Source organism: Echeneis naucrates, chromosome 9 (assembly GCF_900963305.1).
Source record: "Echeneis naucrates chromosome 9, fEcheNa1.1, whole genome shotgun sequence".
NCBI lineage: Eukaryota > Metazoa > Chordata > Actinopteri > Carangiformes > Echeneidae > Echeneis > Echeneis naucrates.
Window position 1 is genome coordinate 4,646,049 of NC_042519.1, and position 26,907 is coordinate 4,672,955.

At 41.4% G+C, this 26,907-nt stretch overlaps 1 protein-coding gene across 1 annotated transcript; it reads right to left on the minus strand.

Annotated features, from left to right (window-relative positions):
- Positions 1-4,113: 4,113 nt before the first annotated feature.
- On the minus strand, positions 4,114-26,546 carry gnb1l (guanine nucleotide binding protein (G protein), beta polypeptide 1-like). The gene is made up of 7 exons (XM_029511068.1): positions 26,467-26,546; positions 19,871-20,042; positions 19,342-19,467; positions 19,054-19,216; positions 16,311-16,403; positions 10,811-11,026; positions 4,114-4,906 (listed from the first exon to the last, which is right to left on the minus strand). Exons 2-7 carry the CDS (start codon positions 19,978-19,980, stop codon positions 4,628-4,630), a joined length of 987 nt encoding a protein of 328 aa, XP_029366928.1. The 5' UTR covers positions 19,981-20,042; positions 26,467-26,546; the 3' UTR covers positions 4,114-4,627.
- Positions 26,547-26,907: the final 361 nt, after the last annotated feature.

The window sequence follows — 26,907 nt, forward strand, 5'->3', positions numbered from 1 at the left end:
GATACAAAAGGAAACGTAAAATAGTGATTCATTTCAAATTATATATTTGCTTTCTCCTTGAACCCAGCTGCCATTGAGCAGGGAGCAGGCAGGGAAAGGATGTCTGCAGGCCCCTGACCTCTGACTCTTTAATGGCTTGTCAAGGTGTCAAAGGTTAAATAATGTTTCCACGCAATTAAACGCTCGCTAATTGGTTGAAACATTATTATTATTTTTTTGTTTTTCTTTGTGACAAAAACTTTACTTTATTACGAAAACAAAACAAAACCTGATATTTAATTTGAGGCTAAAATGCATGTGAGGTTGGTACTTAACTTTGCAACAAAGTTTGCTCAAAGTTTGACAAGAAAGAATCAAAAGCCTTCAAAGGGATGACTGATTTCGAAGTTTAGAAGAAATTGTACACTGTTTAATTGTCTTTATGTATTTATTTTCCTGCATATTAAAACACCCTTTAACGTGGAGCGCCGTGCCGCGGAGGTCTGCAGACTTCAGGCTGTTTAACGTTAACTGTCGTCGGCGAGAAAGGGTGCTGACGATCAGCCAATCAGAAGACGAGACAGCGCGAGACGTCGCCGGCGGGTCTCGAGGGGTTTGTCCGCGCGCACAGGTGGCGGCGCACGGGCTGGTCATAGGTTTGTGAACGCGCACGTGGAGCTGAGCGGGAGCAGCTTAATGGAGTCCAAACATCAGTGAGAACGGAGGAGGTTCATTTAGTAAGTGAGGTAACAGGATTATTTTAGTTCACTGTGTCCAGCGTGCCGCAGCCGTTAGCTGGTTAAACAATGACGAACTTGTCCAGCTACTTTGCCACACACAGTTAAAAACAGGAATTAAATATTACGTTAGTTTATATATCTTGCATGGAAGATTTCACTTCGCTAAATGAGCTGAAGCACTGTTAGCAAATTTAAATGGAAAATAGCCAAACCGATGCAGGAATACAGCGCTTGTTATTCTGTGTAGTAATATATTAATTAAGCATTAGTGGTGAAGGTCATTGTTACAGTTGTTAATGAAACCATTAACTGCTTTGTGTACAGTTATTCAAAACATATGACCGTGTAAAATCTGAACTTGTGAATTAGCAGTAATGTTGTTAAATAAATGTAATGGAGTGATGAGGCAGAAATATAAACTAGCATTTAGGCAGATATTTAAACCTTTTTTTTTATCCTCACATATTCAGCAATGAAAGTGTTTATGATGGGATTATTGCTATGTGCAGTATCGCTAGTGTAGTGTGTTAGTCTGTTTAGGCCTCTCCTTGAAGCCTGAAGCTGATTTTAACTGCCCCGCAATCTGAAGGAACCTGATAAAACTTCTGTGAATAAGGGACACTTATTACAGACTACCGTTTCCTTAACATTCGCCTTCTAGCTTAATGTAAATTTTGCTGAACATGAATAGACATGTATTCACTATAAGAGTACAGATACTTTGAGTCTTTGCAATAGCAAATAAACGAGGTAAAAAGATTTTTGTCCAAGAGGCAAATCAGGGAAATTGCACCTACTGGAGGAATAATAATGAAGTGCACCTAAACTAATGTAATCAACATGGTGTCTTAGATTTTATTTCATGCATTACGTTTCTACACATGCACCTAAATGGGCTGTAGTATGCTTTCAGCAGGTTTAGGCTATTTTTCGCTTTTGTATCATTTCACACAGAGAAGACAAGGAACTAGCATCAGCCCACGCTCACCACAATACAGTTTATATGCCCAAGATCTCGCCAGTTCAAGGAGACAGAGTGCCAAGAGCTTACTACTGAACTATGAGGAGGCTGAGGATGGATGATAATGAGAGCTGAGGCATCATTTGACACTTGGCTGCATCTGGAACAGCTGTTGTGACAAGCCTACCAGGGCTTCAGTGCATTCATTCACCTATGTACATGTCTGCTGAAGCGCTTCGCTTGGACAGCTATTAAAAACAAGACAGGTAAACCAGCCAGATTTTTCTTCCTAAACAATAGAACACATGTTCCATACGTTCCCGCTCCGGGCCTCTCGGCAAATTCAAAAGGTGCTACAGTTTATGGCATGTATGAGGTTGCTGATGGACATTTTATGTGGCCAATCAAAACACATCACCAACACCAAAAAAGAGATGTGATACATTTGTAATCATTCAGATTTGAAAAAATAAATAAAACCAACCTATATCCGAGGTGAAATATTGGCTTTGGCCAGAACAGAAAGCTGGTTTTCTTGTAATCATTCGTTTATGTTTTTTAAATAATCAGACTTGGTGTGACACTTTAGCTGCTAATATAATCCATTAATACACCTGAAACCTCAGGGAGTGACAACATCAACCAGATACACACTTCCACAGCACTCCTATCCAACAGATTATGTCCTGTCCTAAAGCCAGGTTGACCTTTGACCTTGAAGACCAAGGAAGACACACATTAGGTGATAAGTGAAGCACAGGGCCTGTTGTGCACACTGCCTCCCTGGCCATTTATTGACTTCCTAAATGATCCATTATGAAGTGATTTATGAGGTTCACCAGCCACTTCTAAGGCTGGTGTGTTGCTGTCTGCTCCATTCAGCAGACATCTGCACCAATGGACATAGCATTTGATTTATCAGAGAATGGACGGAAGCTGGCTCATGCCACCTCTAGTGTTTGTTCAAGGCCAACAGGAGAGTTAGGAAGCTATTATGAATGCAAGATGTCACCAGTGGGGTCAGAGACAAAAGGTATAGACGGAGCTCTGCAGAGAACAAGGAAGGCATGTCATTAAGCAGGGATGGTGGGGGGAGGGGGGGGGGCAAGCAAATAAAGTTTTTATTTCAAGAATTTTTTGATTATCAACAGGTTTCAAGTAAAAACACAACTTTTAACCAGGCAGAACACTGAAGACTGGCAAGAATAGCCACTATACCTGCAGTTCCATTTCTCCATGATGGTGGCTTCACAGCAAGGCAGCTTGTCTAGCAAATGACCCTGTCTTTCCTCTGTTCGCTAATGATTCGTAGCCATTATGTTGGCCTGGCTCTTTGATTTCTCAGGCCTTTCCTGTACAGCATGATGAGCTTCTCAATTTGGGGTCATCCCAGGAGACAAAGCCTTTATGAAGCAGAGCGTCGATCTTTTGAAGCCCTGGCCCCCGGCCTCTTGTCACAGTGTTGTAACACATGAGCTCCCATGCTGCTCATTGACTCGGAGGGATATTTTTAGAGACAGTGGACAGAAAAACACCTCACTATTTTCTCTGGGACTTTTACAATTAGACCCTTGGCCTACTGCTCAACAAATGTCAGTTTCTTAAAAAGACAACTGAATTAAATGAATCATAATACAATTTCACGAGCGATACAAATGTAGAAGTTATTGATTGTTTTACGACAAAGGGGGTTAAAATACATCTTTTAATTTTAACATGTTCAGATTTCTTCACCACGATGGTTCGGATTTGGTTTGCAAAAAGGCTAAAATGGAGACCAGCTCAAAACAGATTATGCAAAGAAAAGCCACTGAGGATTACCACCCTCCCTAAACTAACAGCCCTCTATTCTCCGTGTCCCTGTTTTGATTAACCTGGTTTTACAAATGCAGCTCAGGTCAGGCTGGAGGGCCCATGTGTTAAGGTAAGACCTGGTAGAATAACAACACGGGATTACGTAGCTGCTCAGGTGCGTTCTATACCTCTAATTCAAGAGCACTGGAGCCAATCTCCAATCAGATAAGTCAACACAATCACATAGCGTCACAGAAAAAGACATCAGGCTTTAGAAAAGTGGGCTTAGTCCACATCAACTCTCCACATTTATGCACTGCAGCACTTGTTATATGTTAGAAATATTTAATGGCAGTGGCTGGTTGATTAATTGGAAGAAATTAGTGCGATGTGTATCTAGGTGTGTTACCAAGTACAACAGCACCAGAGAGACTGGTTATTTCTGGGGCAACTTTTGGTTGTGTTCAGCTGAAATGGAGTTGACAGTGGGATCGCACCCAAAGGGAAAATGTTCTTGGGCAGCTGAGAGGGACCGACCCTGCGGTAATTAAAGCTTGTAGTACTGTTTACCTCTGTAGCCCAGGCGACATTTCATAGAAGAATGCACATGCTCCTTTTTAGATGAATGGTTTATGTTTATTGTATGTCTTCTTCAAGTAGAGCACGTGGTGTACGTCATTTCTTTCATGACTTAAAAGAACTTGTTGAACTTGTTTATTAAACAAAGAAATAATGGACGTCTGTGCAGGTCTGAGAAGTTACAAATGTACCCCATCATAATCGTTATGTAGTATAAAGTGGATGCTACATGCAGATGTAAATAATTAAATTATCAGTTTATTCGGTACACATGGATATGCAGACTGCAAGTCTTGAATTGCACTATACAGTCAGGTATTTATTTTGCCCATCCCTTTTAAAATGATACGGATGGGCTACACAGAAACACTGCTCCTTGGGAACCAGGTAAAAAAAAAAAAAAAAACATCAGCAGCTGACAATATTATTTCATGTTAAAGATTCATATGTTCGTGCATCAGATTGTCTTGGAATGCTGGAAATACCTTCAGAACAGCAGCTGCATCACATCAGTGCACATTACAGTTGAGAAAATATTTAATGAAAGTCTTTATATCCCCCCAGAGCTCAGGGTTCAGCCAGTGTCAGCTCCCTCGTTGAATATTGACCACAGGCTGATCTTCTGGTCCTTGGATCCAGCAGCCAGCAGTCTTTGTCTGTGGTCCTGGTGGTCTGAGAAGGCCACGCTTAGCACCATGTCAGTGTGGTATTGAAGCACTGCCAGTGGTCGCAGCTTTTTCCAACCGAACACACGCACCCTATGGTCCCAGCCCGCCGAGGCCAGAAGCTTACCATCCTCCCTGATACACAGCTGGGAGACCCCAGAGTTGACCAGCATCACACTGTCCTGGACCTGGAAAAGGGATTAGGGAGAAGATAGTATCTAAAATAATTCTAAAACACCTTCACAGGTATTGCACGTAAGGCCACACAAGACGAACTTTGACATGGAGCCAAGGAGGCTGAGTCATGGTCAGCCATGCTAATTAAATCATAATTAGGTCAGTAAGTCGATTCGTCACTGTCATATTAGAAACTTTAGCCAACACAAACACTGACAGGGAGAGACTATCAGCTGATCTGATGACTGAGGTCCAAGTGTAGAACTGGTTGTCTGTTGAACCTGGCTGTAGACTTTTAGGACTCAATCATCAGCTACGAATCATTACGGCAAGAGGGCTGTGAGCAAATCTCTCTGCATCCCACTGTTTGGTTTGGAGTTATGGAGGTCTTTTCTGGAAGCTTTGAGATACCTTTGTCACAGTTTGTGAGAAAGAAAGAAACCACCTCGATGAAACGCTTGTTTGCAGAGGCCTTCTTGCTTTAAACGCCTTTGATGAATTACGCTCACACTGAAAGGTCTGGTCAGCAGGAGAAGAGACCCCATAAATACACTGTTGTAACATCTGCCTGCTAAAGATTAGCCACAGCTCTGTCTGCCTGTGATCTCCAGTGTCCCGTGCACTGTATCAGTCTCTCTAAAGGGGCAACTTTCTGACATATTGTAATGAATGGTGGCTAAGATCACTATCTGAAGGCCCTGCTGTGGTGGGCATTCCTGGGGAGCGAACGTGCTCTTCCTACAGAGTAGGGATCTCTGTTGGATCGCTGGATGGGATGCAAACATCTGGATATGGGAGCTGAAATCAAACAGGACAGCATAAAATTGAATTCATAAGTTGTGTCTTGGGAGACTAATGACCTTGAATAGGAGGAGATGGAGAATTTATCTGCGTGCTCCCGTTCCGAGTGCGAAAGATCCACAAGCTGCATATGGAAAACATAAGCCAGGTACTCACAGCCCAAATGGACAAGGTGGAATGCAATAGCGAGAAAGAGCAGGGAGGAATGTCATTGATCAAAAAGGAGTATCAAAGCAAAGTTCAGAGGAAAAAATGTTTTGTTTTTTTTTGTTTTGTTTTGTTTTATAATGGCTAATCAAACCACCATTCCTGGTACAACTAGTATGATTGGACAGACCAAAAGCACTTACACACAGTACCCCGGAGGGGGGTGAAAGACTGTTTGGAGGTTTATTATTACCTCAAGAATCTGGTATGCCACTACCTCTCTCCATCTGGTTTGCATTAGAGGCCTGATAATGATGGGTTTAAGTGTCTGTTTTTGTTTGTTTTGCTTCCCATAGTTTGTGTCAGGAAAAGGCATTTGTTTCATTAAAGGGTCAGTTGTAAGCGGTACATGGCTAATGATGCAGTAATGGTCATTCAGCAGGGCTGCCTGCACAATTGTTGTACTTTCTACAGTCCAAAAAAGCAGAAAGGATGGTGAGAAAATGGGTTGTCCTGCAATCCAAGTTAAAATAAATGATGGTGATGTGTCGCTATGCTGGTTGCTAAGCTACAAGTGATCAGTGCTTGCGCTGTTATTTTATGAAACAGAGGTACTTAAAAATAGTGCTGAACTATTAGTTAATAAATTGTTTGATCATGAATAATCTTCAAACATTAAAATTCAACAAATTGTTTATAACAAAATCTCGCTAGTATGTGCGGGTTCTGTTGCTCTGCTTTTTATCGTGGTGAAGCTTTGATTTGTAAACATCACCTCAATGTCACAAAATGGCTATTATTTACATGTTATATCATAATTTGATATTGTTGAACCATAAAGAATTGAAGAAAGGTGGTGTAACGTGATGAAAAGCTGCCCGCCGGTCCACAATTCTTACAAAGCAGCAGGTAGTAAATGGTACCAGTCCAGAGTTCATCTGCTTCATCCCCACTCCCATGCAAGTCTACAAAGGGTCAAACTGAAATGTCTTGTACTTCAAGATAAAGGCCTCCATCGGCATAAATTCCAGAGTACATCTAATCCATCATGCTGTGACAAGAGGGTATTTGGTTATCCATTGTTGCAGTGTATAACTACGTACCAGAGAACAACTGAAGCTTGGATGAATTGACAGAGTGGTGGAAAAATCTTTCACATATAGGCACTCTAATCAAGATAATGAATTAATTAATAATCTTAGTAATCTCTTGTCAAAACAAAAAAATATTGTAGCATCTAAATATCCAACACAAAATGGAATTAGAACAGGACTTTGACAATTTTGGATTAAACGTGCACATTATTGTAAATTGTATGTCATTTGTTTCATTGGTGCTCAAGTATGATTAGTGAGGAATGTAATAATTATCTTATATATTCAGTTTCAGATTGTCAAATGTAAATCTAAGCTCTTTATTTAGTCATTTATGATGGTAAATTGATTATCTTTTGATTTGGGGCTGCTGGTCAGATAAGCCCTTGGAAAATAAGATGTGCATTTCATACTTTTGTATTAATGCAGAATAAAAGATACCAAAAATCACCCTCTTCTTGCAGCCTTTAAAAATGTAGCTTCTCTTTTCCTTAATAAAGGAAAACTGTAAATTATATTGCTATTAATACCATACACAGCAGCTGCAGTGAGTGCTACTGAACAAATACCAAGAAAAAGCTGCTGATATCCAGCACTGCATTTAACAAGACCTCAGTCTGTAATGAAATCCATTAGCTCAAAACTAAACTGGGAGTTTTGGCTTGTATTATAGGACGCTCCAGTTTTTCCTGCTATTGCTTCCTTGCTATCTCATCATGGACAGAATGCATCTTTGGGTTTCATCATTCATTTCCCTGTTGTTTGAACACTCCTTCCTGGCCTGTGTTGGAGCACGCAGACACACGCACATACAGAGAAGGCTTGCTGTCTGAACGCCAGCTTTCTCAGCTGTCAGGAGGCTACCAGCTCTGCTCAGCAGCTGGGCCCACAAGACTCGCTGTGGATCCATGACAGATCCAACACAAACGCACGCTCCGAGATCCTCTTTTGTAGCATCTCACCGACAGCGGAGATGTTCAAAAGGAAGGTCCATTTGGCAGATTTCATTCAAGCCTTGCTACACTCTTCTCTCCGTCTTTCCTGTCAGACTTGGCACGGACCTGTGCGTTTACACTGATCTACTGAAACGTCCCATCATCGCTCACTCACTCGAGCCTAGCAGCTGGGAGGCTTTTCGCAGGTATTTCTGACACACCCTGTCCCTGAATCACACTCAGCAGCGGGGAGATTATAGCCTTTTGTCACCTTGCCTGTCAGAGCCTGGCTCCGGCTGACAAGAGATAGATGTGTCAAACAAGTGAGTGGCCTCGTTCTGGGAAAAAAAAAAACAAAACAAAAACAAGAGGGTTTGTCACTCAATAAAATTGAGGCAACATTTTTGACAGCCAGCTTGGACATACATTAGTCCAGTAGTAGACTGAGGTCTGGGCCTCAGACTGGCAGGTCTGGTTGACAGGTACAAGAACTCACAAGGGGATGCCAGCCATGCAGGTGAATGCTGGCGGAGACAGTGGGGATACTTTTACATGGCAGTGAAGATGAGGACCAGCAGTTTCATCTGCAGAGAACTGTCACCAGTCTCAGGAATAGCTTGCTGTCAGCCATGCTTGATTTGCACTGCTAATCTTCTTCTTTCTGTACCTGGTTTCTCGCTCTCCACTCTGTGACCTCTGTCTTTCTCTCTCTGCTGGATCAAACCATCACTGCACATGTCAGTTCATTTGAGTGGCTGCCTAAATATGTCTATCCTGCTTAACAGCTTGTGAATCCCTACCAACCTACAGCCTCGTAGTCTCACCCTGACATACTCCCAAAAATGCATGTTAGAAGGAAAGTAAAGAAAAAATGACTGACTATGATGTTTCATTACTGCACTGCATGAAAAGATCAGGCCAGCCAGGTCAAACAGCAGATACTGGCCTCTGGGAGCCATGTGCAATACATTAATCTCCATTCCTGAGGCTATCTGTCTTTATCTGGCCTTGATAAACTCACTTCACAGCCCTTCAGAATCACTAAATCATAACTGCACTGTGTTGTGTCACCTTCAGTTTCCCCTCCATTTCACAAAAAGCATCTATCTGCCCTGCCAGCCAGTTCCCCCACACTGGACCATATCACAGGGGTAATTTGTGGGAATTGGGATGCTGTGGCACTTATAGCCTTCTCAGCCTTTATTGCAGCCTCCCACTGTGAACTACTGTTCCCTTTACTGCAGATGTGTTTTCTGTTTGGTTAAGGGGCCTCAGAGGTTTTGATATTTTTATTACCTCTCACAGGTTGTCCATCAGGACCCGGGGCGTAGGACCGCCACCCAGCATCTCCCCCCACCCTCTTGCTGCTGCTGCACAAAAATACTTTTGTGGGAAGAACTGAGGATAGCTGTCTGGACGTCACACTGAGCTGCACTTCAGGATAATTTAAAAGCCCCTGTTGGATACTTTCCCTCTCCATGTGCTTTTTTCCTGTCATCCTCATCCTGGATTACATGCTGAATCAATATTTTGTTGCTTGAGCAAAATAAACCAAATAACCACTCTCCTCCTGCTTTTGGTATATTGAATCAAATCCTTCGTAGTGTTTTTCTATACGCATTTTGAGGATGAAAAAAATTGACTTCGCAAATATTTCTAATTCAAGCGTTCATTTGTAAAAAGTTTTGGAAAGAATAATACCCCTTCATTGTGCAGGAGTGTCCTATATCAGCCTCAGGTTCGCCTCTGCCCTGATTCATGGCGGTTGGCTGAAAAATTGGAGCATTCCCTTTTGCTCATGAAATCAAGAGAAAATACAGCTTCAAATGAGGCGTTAAGTTTCTGAAGCGATGGCTGTTATGTAAAATAAATTATGGTTGAAAACTGATGTGATTCTTTTGGTGTGGCAGAAGATAGTTTTTACTCCCAAGTATTTTTGTGTGTGAGAGAACCTGCATGAACAGTTTTTCAAAGGTAGAGAAGCTTTTTGCATTTTTGCCTTAATTTTCTTGGTCCAGAAGGAATTTAATTTGCTTTTTGATGTGTGTAAAAAATGTTTCCTCTAATTACCACAAAAATAAGTCAAATGAAAGTTTACCCATAACTATAGATAGCATCCAGATCTAATAGTGTGACTGTGTCAGTGTGTGCATGGGTGGTTAGACTCTGGAGTGACAGCCCCAACCTGGCCCTTGGCCCCTGGCCTTGCCAACACTGTGTAACCAGCAGCTGATTTATGGCCCCTGGAGCCCTGCTGAGCCTCTTCCTCCTTGGCTCCTAACGTTTTCCAGGAGAGCAGGGTAGGGATACACTGTTCCTCCCATCTCCAATATTACCATCTTTGTTTTATGGCATTTAGTTGACGCTCCAATGAGACAATTAGTTAAAAAGTAGGGACATTAACCAGGGATACTGTGTCAATCAGTGTAATAACTCAAAAAACCAGGGGACTCAAACTTAAAGGAATACTTGTACAATTGGTCAGGAAGACTTGGAAAGACTACAAAATGTACAGATATTTTGGTAACATAGCTGTTATGATTTGATGAAAGAATACACATTGAGTCCAGTGAAACACTGGAACACAAAATCCCAAAATATCATCAAATATAATGAATGAATAATTAAAATGCTTACGGCAATATGTTACTAATATAAATTTAATTTACGTATTTCTTCAGTAACAAAGTGTTGAAATGGACTAAAGGGAAAAAATATTCTATTAAATGATGAACTCTGTTAAACTGTTAAAATACATTGCATCACTGATTGTGATGAGACTAGATTATATTGTGTGTGGAAAAACTGTCACATCATAATTGACAAATTAACTAATTCAGGAGATGATGAGTGATGCTGATGAAGAGGTACTGTAGTTAGGGTTAGTGAAATTTGTGAAACCACCCACTATGATCTTTTGTAAACCTGTTCTGCTGACCTGCAGGTTCCTCTGTCCATCCAGTATCCATGAAGAGAGTTTATTCTCAGACGATCCCGATATGCCCCTCAGCCGCTGAGTGTCAAAGGTCATGCACATAACAGGTTCTGGGTGGACTTTGGCTTGGCTCAGCTTAGACCTCTGGCTTACATCCCATAGCAACAGCGAGCCATCCTCGTATCCAGCCAACAGGAGAGGTCCGGGACCTGAGTCGGGCTGCAAGTAAGTGAGGATGATAAGAGAGAGGAGCAGGGTCAGCAAGATGGAAAGAGGAACATAAGGGAGAGCTGTGGTGAAAAGAAGATGTGAGATGTGAGCCATGCAGTAAGAACCACAAAAACCGCTGCTTGATGCTGGAAGCTGAGCAGAGCAGAGGTTATCATCCCAGAAGCTTCCGCTGACACTCAGATAGAGGCTTTGGGCTCCATTCGTCAGCCTGCTGCTCTCTCTTTCCAGCACTCCATTACACCACTCCTCACTTTGCTCCTCATCTATATTACTGAGCCACAGACGTCGCTGCCGGTATTCATAAATATAATCACATAAAATAGAACTAAAGCACTATCTTTAATTTGTGCTTTTCCTTTTTCTTAATTTTATTTTATATTTTATTTTCCATTTTCTTTCATGCCAAGATAAACAACATTTTCACATGTTCTGTCTACTTTTTGAATCTATAACTTAAAGAATTCATGAAACTTTTTGCAAATTTACCTAGGCTTTTTTTTTTTTTTTTTTTTTTTTTTAATAAAATTCAGATATCAGAATATCAGAGTACAAGTAAGGCATAATATGAAAAAAAGTATTTTGGCAGATAAACCATGATTTTCCTGCAAATGCTCTTTTTTAATTAATTAAATAAAATAATTAATTAATTAATTACATAATTAATTTTCCCTGAAAAAAAAATTAAATTATCATGTTATTTTGTTACGTTGAGACTTGTGCCAGACAAACATGTTATCTTACATTTGAGGATGTGATTTATTGGCTGGGGTGTCACTGCACTCAACAACACATAATTTGTGATTTGCTTTTGCACCTTCAACTTGAAATTGTGTCGATCGGCATCAAACACAATATTAGTTTGGAGAAAGATAGTTATTTCTTTTGAAATTATCAATTTTTCTTCAAATTATTACTTTCATAAAAGATTTGAAAAAATTAAATTTTTTAGTAAAGCTGATAACCATCTCACTCTTTTAACCAGAAATTATTTTTGGTTTGTAAATTAGTTCAAGGTTAATCATTAAATGCACGTTACATTTTCTGTTGATTTTTCGAGAAATTGTTTCGACTCCATATATGTTATATGTCCTTACACATTATTACAAACTAATGTACCAACATGCACTTTGGTCTTGCTTCATCCCTATTTAACCCCAGGACAGAGCTGATCCTGGGTTTAGGACTGGAGAATCCATTACAGTAAATCTGTCAAACAACATGAAATTCTCAAACATGCATCCGACAAAAAACCTAAACCACAGCTCCACTGCTGAATACACACAAAACACTAATGTAGTTACATGCACATAAATGAGAAAAGTAAACAGTATAGCATTTAAACAAACTACCAGACAGTGCCTCTGCACTGTTGGGATATAAAATCTCATGCTTCTTCTAAATGAGTATGCACGTGGTTGAGCTTGTAAATTGTTACAACAACATAAAAATAATCTTAAAACAGGAGGCTTCATAGATCTTAATAGTATACTGCTGGAAGGAAGACAGGAGAGTTGAACTGGTAGATCTGACCTTAATTCTGCACTCCAGAAATCCCACAATTCCTCTGTCTGCAATGGCTTTTGATACCTTAAAAGCACCTCTTTAGGTCCATAATACGCCTCTTAAAAATAATTTTAACTTCTCTAGGCTCGAACCTTTCAGGAGATCTATGAATTAACAGCAAAGATACACACTTTGTTCTTGCTATGAAATACTTTCAGGCCCCCAGCAAAAGCACAGTGCCCTTCAGAAGCATGGAGGGAAAGAAATTTTTTCCATATGTGCAAGGGGCCATGTCTGCCATTTTTTCATTCATCTTAAAGTCCTCTCCTCACTTAACGCTCAATATTTATCTTCTTTCAGCTTTAAACAAATTAAAGACGGAGTCATGTATTCCCTCCAAACACATCAGCGAGGACGAACACTAAGAGATTATGAAAACAAATAAAAACAAGTGAAAATCAGTGGCCTTTGCTTGCCGGCAGAGCCTGGGCTAAGCGTTCCAGGCTTGGGGCCCACTGTTTCACTTAAGGGTAGGACCCTCTTGATTGATGATGTCATGGGTCAGAGGTCAGGGAACCCTGGGTAGACACCTAATTCATTATATCCTCCACAGGCCTTTCTACAAGAGGGCTCTCCGCTGGAGTGGGGCTGGGGCTCTGAGTGGAGATTCATCACTACAGAACAGCTGGAGAGACAGATGGATGAGGACTTGCAGAGGAGGCAGGACCAGTGAAGTCAGGTCTTCTCTAGCATGGGTATTAACAGTCGTGTGACCTGGGCCATTTCATTTCATTGCTTTAAGTAGGTTTGAAATCCTGCTGCAGCGGAGACAGAAAAGTATTGTCAAAAGATGTGACCACTGAAGACACTGCAAACAGGCTTTACCAAATCATGTTTGGTTGACAAAAGGTTAAAGTAGTGAATGCAAAAATATGCACCCATCACTAAAACCATTCTAGAAGTTCACGTTGTTGTCTGCACAGATACTGACTAACCAAGAAGAAGCAAGTATTCAATAATAGAGAACTACTATTGCTTTATCATTTTTATGTGGGTTGTGTGTCTGTTATATGTGGGTGCTATGTATGTTTCTGTGCAAGCTACCTGATGCCTTACATTTCCTTTGGGATTCATAAAGTATCTATCCATCTAGCCATCTATCTAGAGAAGCCAGAATGATGTAGGTAATGTTCAGCATTCTTCCTTTTAAATAATTTAGGCATAATTTAATTTCTGAATCAATCATAATTAATTTTAAAATTATACAAAATCAAGTCTCTTAACATCACTGTGATTGATTCCATGCAGATTTTAGCGCTACAAAGCACCACCTGTAGAATAAAACTTTTATTGGTCATTTGTCATGTTCTATTAAAATATAAAGGCTTTTATATCACTAAATCAAGTCTATGTATTATTATAAGATCTACAATAGTGTTATTAGAGTTTTAGAGTTGTCTCTTATTATCTATAACAGCTAAGTTAAAAAGTTGAATGCTCATATATGAATAGCATCAATATGCCAGAGCACTCTCCAAATACTCCAGGCAACTGATCCAAAGGGAATCTTTTTGTTTCTTAGGCTGTATGGTTTCCAACAAACTGCCATGAAATGTGCAATGGCATTATCTATAGGGTGATGTGCGCCAAGCTATTTTGTCAGATAAACAATTGGTAAAAAATAAATGAGTAAAATATAAATTGAATAAGAGAGAAATGTGTGTGTAATATCCTGAATACATTTTATGTTTACCAAAAACTTTGTTATTCCTATTTGTGGTCAGTGCCTCAACAATCCTGAACCAAGAAACAGCTTGTTTGCTGATGTTGCCGCCACAGGCCCCAGGCAGGCACTGCTTCAACATAAGGAACCAATCGTGTCGTCCGGTTTTTGTCCCAGTTCGCCATGATGTCATGGCCAAGAGGCAGCAAGGTGATGAGCTGAGAGCGATGGATATCTGTATAGGAACATTTCCTTTCCCCCACCAGCCTCTGTTCACATTAAAAGCCCTGCACGTCATACATCAATACTGTCCCCTTAGCCAAGCCCTATTTTTCTGCACAAGTCAAACCCACATGTGGAGCTACTTTCTGCCTCCAGGTCCACTGTACTGTTTCACCCACATCACAGGCAATCCCATTCAGAGAAGTCAGATAGTTAGCTCTGCCACCTTTCAGACATCACTTACTATTTGGACTAAAGGCCAGGTGGGATTTTGCTGAAGGGAAGCCAAATTGAGGAGAAAGTGAAGTTTAACGCTGTATTTAATCTCCCATAAACTCCAATAGAGAGCACTTAAAGGCCAACAATAAATCTATTGGTGAGTGTGTCATGGAAATAATGGAGGATAATCACTTCTCGTCTCAACTGTGGGGAAAAAAGAAGGAGGGACGGTGAGTGGAGAGACGGAGAGGAGTTAATTGTCAGTGGCTTCCTCCTGGGGTGTGTGTGATAGAGAAAAAACTTTGGAGAAAGAGGGATAGCAGTGTCAGCTGTTGGCTCCTGCTGTGTCAGGTTAAGGAAACAATTTCATGAACATTTCAGAACATTTCAGCTGAAAGACGAGATCAACCGTATTCTTCTTACAATTGACAGACAGAATAGCTTTCCAATCTCCTGTATACGTGTGTGTGTGTGTGTGTGTGAAAGGAGGAGTTTACACACTTGGTTTCATTTAATTCCCAGTGCATGGATAACTCCAGTCATTCAGTCAGTGTAACAGATGAACATGCCTCAGCCTTGAAAGGAATCAGCCTGAAATGATTTAAAATCACCTGGGCCAGTGGCTTTGAAGTTAGACAGCTGCCTGTGCTGTATTACAATGATATTATATAATTTATAATGATATAATTGATCATTACGTTTCCTGGCACTCAACACTGAACCAGCATCGTTTCATAAATCAGGTGATGAAAGGTGGGTGTAACTGGAAAATCAAAGGAAAAGAGAGAAAAACACAAACACAATGTCAGCAGGCATTGTAGAACTCTAACCTGTCCACATTACACTATAACAACATCACAAACACAAAGTCACCTTTATGGTTTTGTTTATGACTGATTAAAGTAATTCTAATTAGTATTACAGGAAAACTGGGCTTGCCTTTCTTTAGCTTTAAAAAATGTTCTGCTTAAGCTTTGATTTCTGTTGCCTGTAAACTGCACAGGCCATAAAGTTTACCATCCACCGTCTTAGCATGCATCTGAAACACTCCTCAGTCCTTCCCCAAAGGCCCAAAGGCAAAGAGCTAATAATTAACCATGAAAATAATTACAGGGTCTTGTTAATAGCTGGAAAATAAAACTTTCGACGGCATTTACAAAACAAAAAGCAAACCTTTGCGGGTATCAGATTCGATGTACAGCTGCAGGCTGATATATGGCTGTGAACCCCTAGCTCTTCCAAACGCTCTAATTACAGTGCTGAGACTCGCTGCCAACCGAGAAGAAACGGTTGGAAAAATGGCCTAGGACGAGTTGTAGGGAAGTAAATCATGTGCCACGTCTGACATCTGCATTTTTGTTGACTTTCCTATTATCGCATTTTGTTATGGGATGCTGGCCAATCCGAATGAAGCAGGCACATCGAGAATGAATCCCATTCATAAAGTTGTCAGGGTGAAATCACAGAACTTCAAATGTAGTTACAAAAGGGGCACGAAGCTGCTTGTGAAGGAGGAAAATAAAAAAAATAAAAAAAATAAAAAACTGTGCAGCAATTTTTTATGTAAAATTGCACTTGGAACAACAGTAATTGCCTAATGCTCACCTGCCACAGCTTGATACACATGACCATCCCCAGCTGAGCCTCTGGTACCAGGGTGCAGACTGGAGTCTTACTGGGCAGCTGGATAATCTTGATCTACAAAAGACACAAGAAAACTAGATCTTAGACCTCACCAGGAACAAAGGAGCCTGATTGCTTTCAATCCATGTAGCTGTTCTGAGGCACGGCAGTGATAAGCAGGTGTAATGTTTACCGTGTATACAATCTGAGTGTGAGTTCGCTCCAGCTGAGAATCAAACAGGGGGCTTGTCTGAGCATTAGCGGCCACACTCGTTTGTGCCCCAACCACGCTGTGATTGGGGCTGATATTTAATGAAATACGTGAAAACTCTGGCCATGTAGCGGCACTAGATGGAAAATTAGATGACGGAGTAGGCTCCATCCCGTGAGATCTGTGGATTTCTGCTCAAAATTTCATGGCAGCTCTGGCTAGAAAGAGATTTCTGTGTATCAACATGCTAGACTGTAAACTGTGCATCTGTTCATTATTGAGAACGAGTTACAAGCACACAAATTGCAGATTTTCATATACATGGCTACAAGCTGTCTGCCAAGTCATGATTTGCTTGCTTTCTGAATTCAAACAACAAAGCTGCCCTCTCAATCTTTTATTGTGGTTCAGGACCACAGTGGATCAGAGTGCCTCTACTCAACGGAGCAACACAATCCATCAGTGCACGGCAGTCGCGCCATTGTCTATAATAAATCCTGTTAATGTCCGACCCCGCGACATGAATGGTGTTTTCCTGCACACATTGGCACTGATTCTGATAAAATACACAGCCTAATGGAGCCAGAAATAAAGTGTGTCCCTGTATGTGTGCGTACACACATCCCTACCAAAACTCATTGCTTTGACTTCCTCTGTGCTGATGATCTGCATATTCATCGTCATTAGGCTTCACATTAAACAGCCCTTTAAGGGAGTGATCTGTATTTTAGCGCCGGGCCACATCTGTCCTGCATGTTTACCTCCGCACGGCTGACAAAGGGGGCTTTTAAAGACTGTTCTGTGCCTCAGGTGATGGCTGCTCTTGTGTGGTATTACGCTGCTCATAAATAAAACAGACACTACTAATTCATGCCTCTGCCATGGAAGGGATATCACTGTGAGCAATAAAACCACCCAAAAAGGCGGAGGTGACTGTTGGCTGTTTTCTTGGTAACTAAATATTGACCTATGTACATACTGCTTAAACTTTTGTGCATGTTTTGTGCTAAGTCCATGAATTGATTCTAACGGGGATTCATTTATGTGAGTATTTGCAGATAAATGATAAGCATCTGCCTTGGCCATGTCTGTGGAATGGGGCTGAAGAGACAAGACGACAAAATTGGCTGTGACTTGATCAACATTGTGTGTGTATGTTTCTGTCTGTCCATGTCTGTTGGGACAATGGCATTATTGAGGTGCTTGGAGTCACAGGCGCCCTGATGCCTGGCTTGCTGGACTGGGGTTAGCAGAGGCACGTTTGCCTGGATCAGGTGACTGCTCTGTCCCTTTCAAGTGTGGCTCCTCCACAGTGAACAAGTAACATGAATCTGGAGGCAATAAAAGATGGCTGAATCGCTGGCTGCCCAATCCCCATGCTGCTGCACTGCTCAGACACTGGCTCCACACAAAGCCATACAAACTCGGGGGTGTTGAGCATTAACAGCGCCAGAGAGAATGTGACTTTGTTCCAGTGCACAACCTATTCAAGCCTGTGAATTCTCTGTCTAACTCAACATTGAAAGATAAAAAAATAAAAATAAAAGTGCAGTTTAAAAAAAAAAAAAAGGATCATCACTGTTTATTGTTTATCCTCCAGTACAGTTACAGTTGCTATCTTTGCCTTCACAGAGCCATTAGTTACGAAAGCATTCACTGAATGACAAGTTACTACCCACAGCCAGAATTAACCAACATTTAGCTGGTGCCTGGTATTAAGTTCCTATCTCTGTAATGAGCATGGTGACTCATGGCATGGCTGGTTTGTTAATGATGCTGTGTGGATCGTTGTGACAGCTCCTGGCTGCAAACAAATGCTCACATGTCACTTTGACTCACGACACATTTGCTGAGCTTTGGCTAAAAATATTATCTTGGTTCATAACTACTACTAAGAACTAAAAATACATGTGAGTGATCAAAGTCAAGCAAGTTAACTGGCAGCAGCAAGCCTGGCCAGGTTTGTTAAGTGTGGCATTGTTTATACTTAGGTCAGTCTGTTCAAGCAATTTACCATCCAACATACCACCTGCTTGTGAAATCAGAAATTACCAGTGGATTTGATCGTCAGGATTGTTGCTTCATTTCACCCAAAAATATTCTATAAATACTGAAAGCTTAAAGGTCATCAAAAGCTTAAAATTAGAGCTATTTGATGCAAATTTGAAAATGCAACATTTTATTAGCAATACACATTACATTTTACAGGTCATTATTTCTATTTACATCTATGTTACCTTAATATCCACACTAATAAGTAAGACACTGAAATCATGCTGCTTTGATGAATGATAGCATGAAAAATACATTCATTCTATCCATCTTTTACATGAATATTTTCAAGGCTGCATAAAACCATTGCACATCCTAGCATGTATATGTGCAATGTGTGAGAGGCAGGGTATAAAGTTGATTCATTACTATTTAGGGTTAAAAAGCTCTGACAATCAGAAACACTTACACTCACCCCCACTCACACTCTTTCTCTCTCACTCACACACACACAAATCTTACCTCTTCTGTCTGTTGTCCAGCAAAGGCCAGCAGGTAGTTTCCTGAATTTGTCTCTAGCAGGGAACATTGACAGAATCCAACACTGCCAGTCCACACAGAGTCCACCAACTCAATACGGCCTTCTCTCAGGTCCCACTGACACACCTGCATGTCCCGTCCCTGACTGTTCAGCGATAAAAATATATAGTTATAATTACAGTTAATATGGATATACATATGTGAGCCTCATGCCAGGCTAAACAATGCGTAGAACCTTATGAGAAAGACGCACACATCAGTTATCCTGACCTGATGAGGGCATCTGTCGACTGGAGTGTGCTGACCCAGATGACCGAGTTGCCAGAGTGACCTTTTACAGTGTCCTCAGCCCTCCTGCTGTTCAGGTTCCAGATATGAATGACACCCTTCCCTGACCTGCAAAGACCAACAAGATGCTTTATGAAGGCGGTTTAAATAATCTACGTACATACACAGCATTGACAACACAGCTCTGATCTTAACCAAACTTACAGAAAAAAAAAAAAAAAAAAAGGTGGTCAAATTAGTTCTTGTTTACCTCACAACTTTTGGTGTGCGGACCTGTAAAAAAGCATGGGCATTGAAACACAGAACCTGCATCCTGATAGCTGGATTAGTATGTATTTTTGTATCAAATTTGTACGCATGTTTGTTACATATATTTCTCTGTTACAATTGACTTACATATAAATTTGTATGTTGGTCAATTATATAGTGTCTTCATAAGCTCATTACAAATAGGGAAGAAATTGACAAAAACAAATGTGTTAAAATATGATTGTTGGAATAAATGACTCACCCAGAAAATAGAAGGGGAGCGTCCACTCCTTGGCAGCTAAAATGAAGGGTGTTGAGGGGCCCACCAGCACCCCTCAGGGTGTAGATGGGGGATGGAGAGGGGCGAGACATCCCTGGATCTCACAATCAATGTATGGATCCAAGGAGGCTGCAAACCAGCAGCATTACAGCCCCTGAAACAGACACCAAGTAAAATTGAAGGAAGATAAGAGTCACTTGTGTGACATCACCCCAAGGTAGACCTGCAAAAATACTGATATTATGCTATTATTCCATTGTAGTCAGATTAATTTGGGGGAAATAAAATACAATGAAAGCGACTTTTAAACTCTACAGCCAATATCTGCAGAAACCATCTCATTTTGTTGTTGTAAAAACAGCCAGTCTGAGCGCAGCTCCAAATTTGCCTTGAAGCCCTTCTCTTCCAACCAGCAGACAGTTGTGTTTAATGCACTGTCTGTTTTTCCTATTGTCAGGAGCTATAAACCCTGTGGCCCTCTCTGTCTCTATCTCTCTCTCTCACCCACTCACTCTCTCTGTCCTCCTCTTTCTAGTCTACGTGATAACACCTCTCTTACTCAGTACGTTATAAATCACCACCTCTGACAGCTTAATTACAGTAAACAGACAGAGTTTCGAACTTCTCACTCCTCTTGTGATCAATGGCCGTTATCCCAAAGGCAGAGGTAAGAACTCAGGCTTTTATGTCATTTGTAGGCTGGGGACCAGAGGAAACCCAACCAACCACAGGTATGCTGCAAGGAAATCATGTGTCAATAGTAAATTGCAGAATAATCACATGTGAGTGTCTGGCTTCAGGTGGATAACATCCATTTTTCTAAATAGCTTATTCTGTTCCAATGATATATCCCACCTGCTCATTGTTACCTATAACAACAAACACACAATAATAACCCACTCATAGAAATGTGAACAATTAACCTAAAAATGGAAATAAGATTTTGCTGGCTACAATGGCTGATGCCCCTGAGGCTGACAAATAAAACTCTCTGTTGCCATACTGGAATTACTTATCTGCCCTTTTACTTACAGCAATACAATCACCATCCAACAAAAACAACACCACAAGACCAAGGTTCTGCTAGCTTTATCTTATAGGTAGCCGGTCCATTTTCCAAACACTAGCAGCTCTATGGTGATCCATCAGCTTTCCTTCCCGAGATGCCACACACTATAACACTAAGCTAAGATGAAGCCCAAAATAAACATTAGAGTTTCAAAACATGAACGTGTTAGTACTGCCTCTATAAAAATGTTATCATGAAAGGAGATGATGTACATTCCTGCTAGCTTTCACTTGTTATTCTGCTGGTTAGCAGTGAAATGTGGCAAAGGCAAGATGATGACTGCAAGCCAGTGTAACATGTAAACCAGGCAGTATTTTGAAACTCAAAAGACAAACAAATTGGAAAATGTTTGATGCAAAAGCAAATGTGTTCAGTATGTTTTTCAGACCTTTAAGACTGAGTGAATTTTGCAAAGCTCGACAGGCTGCCCTTTTTCGTGAAGAGTCTGGAACAGTATGGATGACTTCCATGTGCAGTGGTTAATAAGCACAACCTTACCCCCAACCCTCCTCTACTTTTACTTATCATAACCCTTGCCCTTTGCAATCAGAACAGGCCGAAACTGGAGCCTGAGGCATTCAGGAGCAGCTCATTTCAGGAGGTTAGTGGTTAAATTGTCCATGTGAACCTGTGAAGCGGAGAGATGGACATCTGACCAGCCTGCCTAAATAAGGACACCATGCCACAGTCCGTGGAGTTCAACCCCCCCCAAAAAAAAAAGTGGTTCACTTAGCTCAAAACATATGGCTATTCGCATTGGATATTTCACATTAAAAACAACACAGATCTGTGAACTAAACCAACAGGAAACCCTTCATCTAACAACTGTACAAACTTGTTTTTGTGAGGAATGAAGAAAATGGCAAAAACCGTCAACAGAGGTTTTGTAAGGGTCTATCAGTTAAGCTGCTCATGTGACTGGGTGGGTAAAGCTGCATTCCTGAGCCAGAGTCCTGTGCCTCTGTGAGTGTGTGACGGGGGGAAGCTCAAGCTGATAACAGGTAGATTAAGTGTTCCTCATTGTCCTCCAGTAGTAAACTTACATGGATTTGTGAGTCACAGACATATAGACATTCATCCATTCATTCATCCTCTACCACTTATCCATTCCGGGTCACTGGGAGTGCTGTCGCCAATCTCAGCTCACTCTGGGCAAGGGCGGGGTACACCCTGGACAGGTCACCAGTCCATCACAGGGCCAACACACAGAGACAGAGACCAACAACCACTCACACTCAGACCTACGGACAATTTAGAGTCACCAATTAACCCAAACATGATGTCTTTGGATGGTGGGACACAGGGAGAACATTCAAACGCCACACAGAAAGGCCCCAGGCCTGAGAAGAGTCACAGACACACCAGCCTTAAACCAATTGCTTTCATTGTTATTGGAAACTGTCAACTTTCCAACGGTTGTTGCTGTTCACTGTCACATAAGACAACAGCAGGGAACAATGATGGAGACTTCACATTACAGGGCAGGAAGACTGTGACAAAACCCGCATCTGAAAGATGAGTATCATGGCCACTTTCCCCTGCCACTATTTCCTCAGTGTAGTGTTCCCTCTGCTTTCTTACTGTCACAATTTTCATGCACTGAACTGCCCCCCCCCCCCAAAACAATGACTGCTGTGGTGGCTACAAGTGAGTCACCCACAAACCCAAATACAAACATGCTGGCAGCTCAGGAAGGGAGAGACAGATAGTGTAAACAAACAACATGGTGGCAGGGTGTCACTCAAAACTACTTGCAAGACCTTTAAATTGTACTCAGCTAACAGAGACAGGCGGTCGAACAAATAGTCAAGCCCATCACTTGTCAAGTGTGTATGTTGACACATGTACACACACTCGATATCTTGCTGAAGAAGCAACAGTGTGAAACTGGTGCAGCTGGGAACCCCATAGTCAAGTTTCCCAGCATGCAGCATTTTTATGTACCTAATGAGGTTTCCTAAAGTGAAGGAGCAATGAATAAAAAGTTCTCAATAGGTCAATGAACCATCTTATTAAACATGTTCACAGGAAAAGGATAAGACATTACAGCAGGGAACCAATCTAATTAAACCAGTGTGTTGTGGATGGGGGATAATAAATCACACTGACTGATTAATATACCTGAGCTGGATACGGGAGTCAGTGGGAAGAGGCAAAAGAGCAGGATTGAGGCTCCTGCAGGCCTCGCAACAGATAAGACAGCTCTGGGTAATCTGACTCTAAGTCTGTGGATAAAGGCAGTTTGTCTCTTCTTGGGCCGTCTGTCCACACCTACTGGGTAATTAGGCCTAATTATGAGAGAAAGGTCCGCTTCCCCTTCATGTTATTAAATAAGAGCCAGCCTCGTCCGCCAAGGATCTCTCAACACTAGCAAGGGGCTGGCGACCTTCAGATCAAACGCAGCCACTATCTGTGCCCCCCTCCCAAACCTCCACCTCATCGACTGCAGCACCCGCTCCCCTCCTCGGCATTGCCCCATATATGAGAGCTCGAGGAGGGAGTGGACAGGGAGGGTATTCGTTATGATATGGGCATCAAAGTTTTTGAGTGTGGGGGGTGGGGGGTCCTGTCCACATTCCATGCTTAGGTCTTTGGTATCATGTGATCAGCAGCTACCCACTTGAGCTGCCCCCTTGTCAAATTCTGCCATTCATAAATAAGAGCAGGGAGGGAGGGACATACTGATCACAGGGATTTATTATAGAAGCTTTATAATGCCCCAGCTTCACAAAAGCCATTATGGACGCATGAGATCCTAAGATCCCATGCTGATACCAGCCTCGTCAAATATGAGATCTGAGCTGCATGATGAAAACTGAAAGTAGATTACACATAGTTCAAGAGCTACATTCTAGATAGCATTTTTCTCTGTCACATCTTTGCTAGGAACCCTAACTCTGAGGGAGGTAATCCGTGATTCTGCTAAATCATAATTCAGCTATTGGTCATTCTGCTGTTTATCACAAGCCGTGGTCTTATCTGGTGTTTCCTGGTTTTCAATGTCTCGCCAAGGAGGCACTTTGAGCCTGGCTGGCCAGAATGTGGGTGGTGAGAAGGCTCTGCGACCATTAGTCAGCCCTTCTGCCCACCAAATGATACAGATCCTTCTGGGGAGGAAACCAACGTGCCAAATAAAGAGCAAGGTCTATTATAAAAGTCCAGTTAGACAAACAACATGGGAAGTGGTGAGGAAGACACACGCCCTTTATTGTGTCTTGGAGGGGGTATCTGGACTGGATAAACAGTTCCGTGTCAGATAGAGACTGAAGTCAGACACAAGTGCACCAACACCCACTGTCAGTCACAGGTCCAATGAGCGGGAAGAGGTGGCATTGTTCACATGAATGGCGTGAATGCTAAGCAGGGGCCATTGCAGATAAGGCCTCAATGCCTTGTGGGTGTCACTGAGGCAGGCACTGATGGAGCACTGTGTCAGGGGTTCCTGATTTAGGAGGTCCTGACTGTGGTCAACAGGTACCATGAGCCTTATCTGTTTGCATTATCACCCATTTCCTCCATGAGGTCATTTGCCTGGACACTAGAGGATAAAGGAACACAAGAGGGTTGACATCTCAAGTGTCATTATACATCTCCACACACTTTAGGTGTGATGGCGTTTCGGATCTCCAGAGATTTTGCTGTCGATATAGCAAAGACATGAAAACAAGTAAATGTTGCTGTAATCCCAGAAAGACATCATTGCAACATGGACTATAGAACAGGTCTAACAACAGGAGGTGACACTTTGTCAAATAGCACAGGTATTATTGTTAAAACTGTCACTCATCTCCAGAGGTGTGATGAGTGACAGAACAAAGTCTAAGTAATGAACAATAAAAAGGCTGACAAAGTGCTCACCATTTCAATATGATCAGCCTCCAGAGATCAGTCTAAACTGTCCCCAACTGTTCTAAACTCATCTATAATTATTCACCAGACTTAGTGGAAAAATGTCAGTTTCTGATTCTTTGTATAATAAAGATATATGTAAAGTTTGTGCAAAATCTAGGTACCCCTTCTCATACGCTTTTCATATTGAATGAACTATTTTTAAAGAGAGACATAAATATATACTCTTGAGTATTATATTGTCATTATAATAATAATAATAATAATACTTCATTGCAGTACCTAGTATGGGTCACATCATCTACATCCCATCTACAAACTCAGCCATTACTTTGATGTCAAATGTGTATCTTGCACAGTTGCAATGCTATTGCACTGGCAAAATCTGTCCACAGACATAAACAAACAGCTGCCAAAATACCCAAAACCAGCTCCGTCCCACTGTAACAGTGGGTGGCCCGACATTTTGTCATAAAGACAAACACACAAGGAAAACACAATATCAGCCACCGCTGTCATGGCTGGAAACATTGGTATCTGCATAAGGCTGGGCACCCTGAGGGTTAAATTAAATCATTAGGACTTGCGAAGCAGGTAGCGAATTGCTAGTAGAAATAACAAAAGGATGATAATTCAATAGCTGTTAATTTTGCTGCCTCTTCAAAAGTTAACCCAAAGGTTTACTTAAAGGTAACTCATAGCAACCACATACTCTCCCAACATCTGACAGAGAGTATCAAAATGAAGCTTCACTGAATACTGAGCAAATATTTTTCACATACCACAGGTATTATTGATTATATTCTATCTTTTTAAATGAATGCGATGAAATGTTGATGTTTTGACAATCCAATTCAACTGTTTGTTTTCTGGATGGGTTGTTTGCTTGTTTTAATTTCAAAATCAGCTAAATATAGCATTTGCTCAGGAGTGGTTAGAAATATTCAAGTAAACATGTAGAGGTTTCACTTGCAAAGCTTCTAATAAATGGCAGACGTTGGAGACTGCTCACAGTCACTCATGAAATCTATCTGTCCACAGCTTTTCTAACAAAAGGTTGTGGAACCGTTTTAAGAAGACATAATTACATTTTCTTATTATATAAATGACTACATTGCCTTTTAACAATGGCGGAATTATAGACAGAAACATTACACCCCACTGGATTACTCTACTATAGTAATTTATGTTTTGTTTTGTTTTTCCATATATATCACTGTAGAGGAGAATAACCTGCGTGTCATCGAGGTGAAGTCTATGATTCACTGTTGACGGATAAATGCTCAAGACTTCAAACCAATAAGACAGAACAGAAAAGCCGGAGAGGTAAGAAAGCTCAGTTGACAGCCAGCAGGTCAGTTTGTCGTTAAATAGCCAGAACTTTGAATGGAGTTTGGTACGTTTGTCCCTCCGGACGACCACACGCCATGAGGTTGGCTGTAGCGACGGCGTTCATTGCACTGGGCTGAAAAAAGTAACGCAGCAGTTTGTACCTGAAACTGTCAGTTTGGTGACGTGAGGACGGTTAGCAGCACGCTAGCATCTGTCTCCGATAACAAAAACAACAGCAACACTTTATAATGGCGTGCTATCGATGTTAACGCGGCGCACAACGAGGACAATCAAGTACTGTGGGCTTTAAAAAGGCTTTGTAAAATACCATTTCAGTGGGACACCGGTGTGTTGACACAAGTCAGAGACTCCGCCAGCTTCACAGGGAGGGGATACAAAACATGCGCCGTACCAGAAGGACCTCTATTGACAACAGAGGAGCTGCCCGAGAAAGTGCCTGTACAGAAAGTCATCTCTCCCCCTCTAACACACACACACACACAGACACGCACGCACAAACTTACCTCTCACACACAAAGTCATTATTCGTGTGACTGCTACTTCTGTGTTCACCTCACTGTGGGTAGAGAACACAGCACTAGACTCCTATAATTGCAATATTAGGAAATGACCAAACATAGATGTTCACTGACAATCTATATTTTCTTTTAAAAGCAAATAATAGAACTGATGCATTGAAGAATTTAGGAACGGATTTAGGGATCTTGTAGCACTTATTGCTGCTGTTTTATTTTATACCTATCACTTC

Bases quoted from the DNA above. Each gene is read 5' to 3' on its own strand.
- gnb1l (XM_029511068.1), bottom strand. From the start codon at position 19,980: ATGTCTCGCCCCTCTCCATCCCCCATCTACACCCTGAGGGGTGCTGGT. The intron at 19,468-19,870 runs GTGAGTCATTTA...TGGTCTTTGCAG, and splicing joins GCTCCCCTTCTATTTTCTGG to GTCAGGGAAGGGTGTCATTC. The intron at 16,404-19,053 runs GTAAGATTTGTG...TGTCTTTTGTAG, and splicing joins CTGGACAACAGACAGAAGAG to ATCAAGATTATCCAGCTGCC.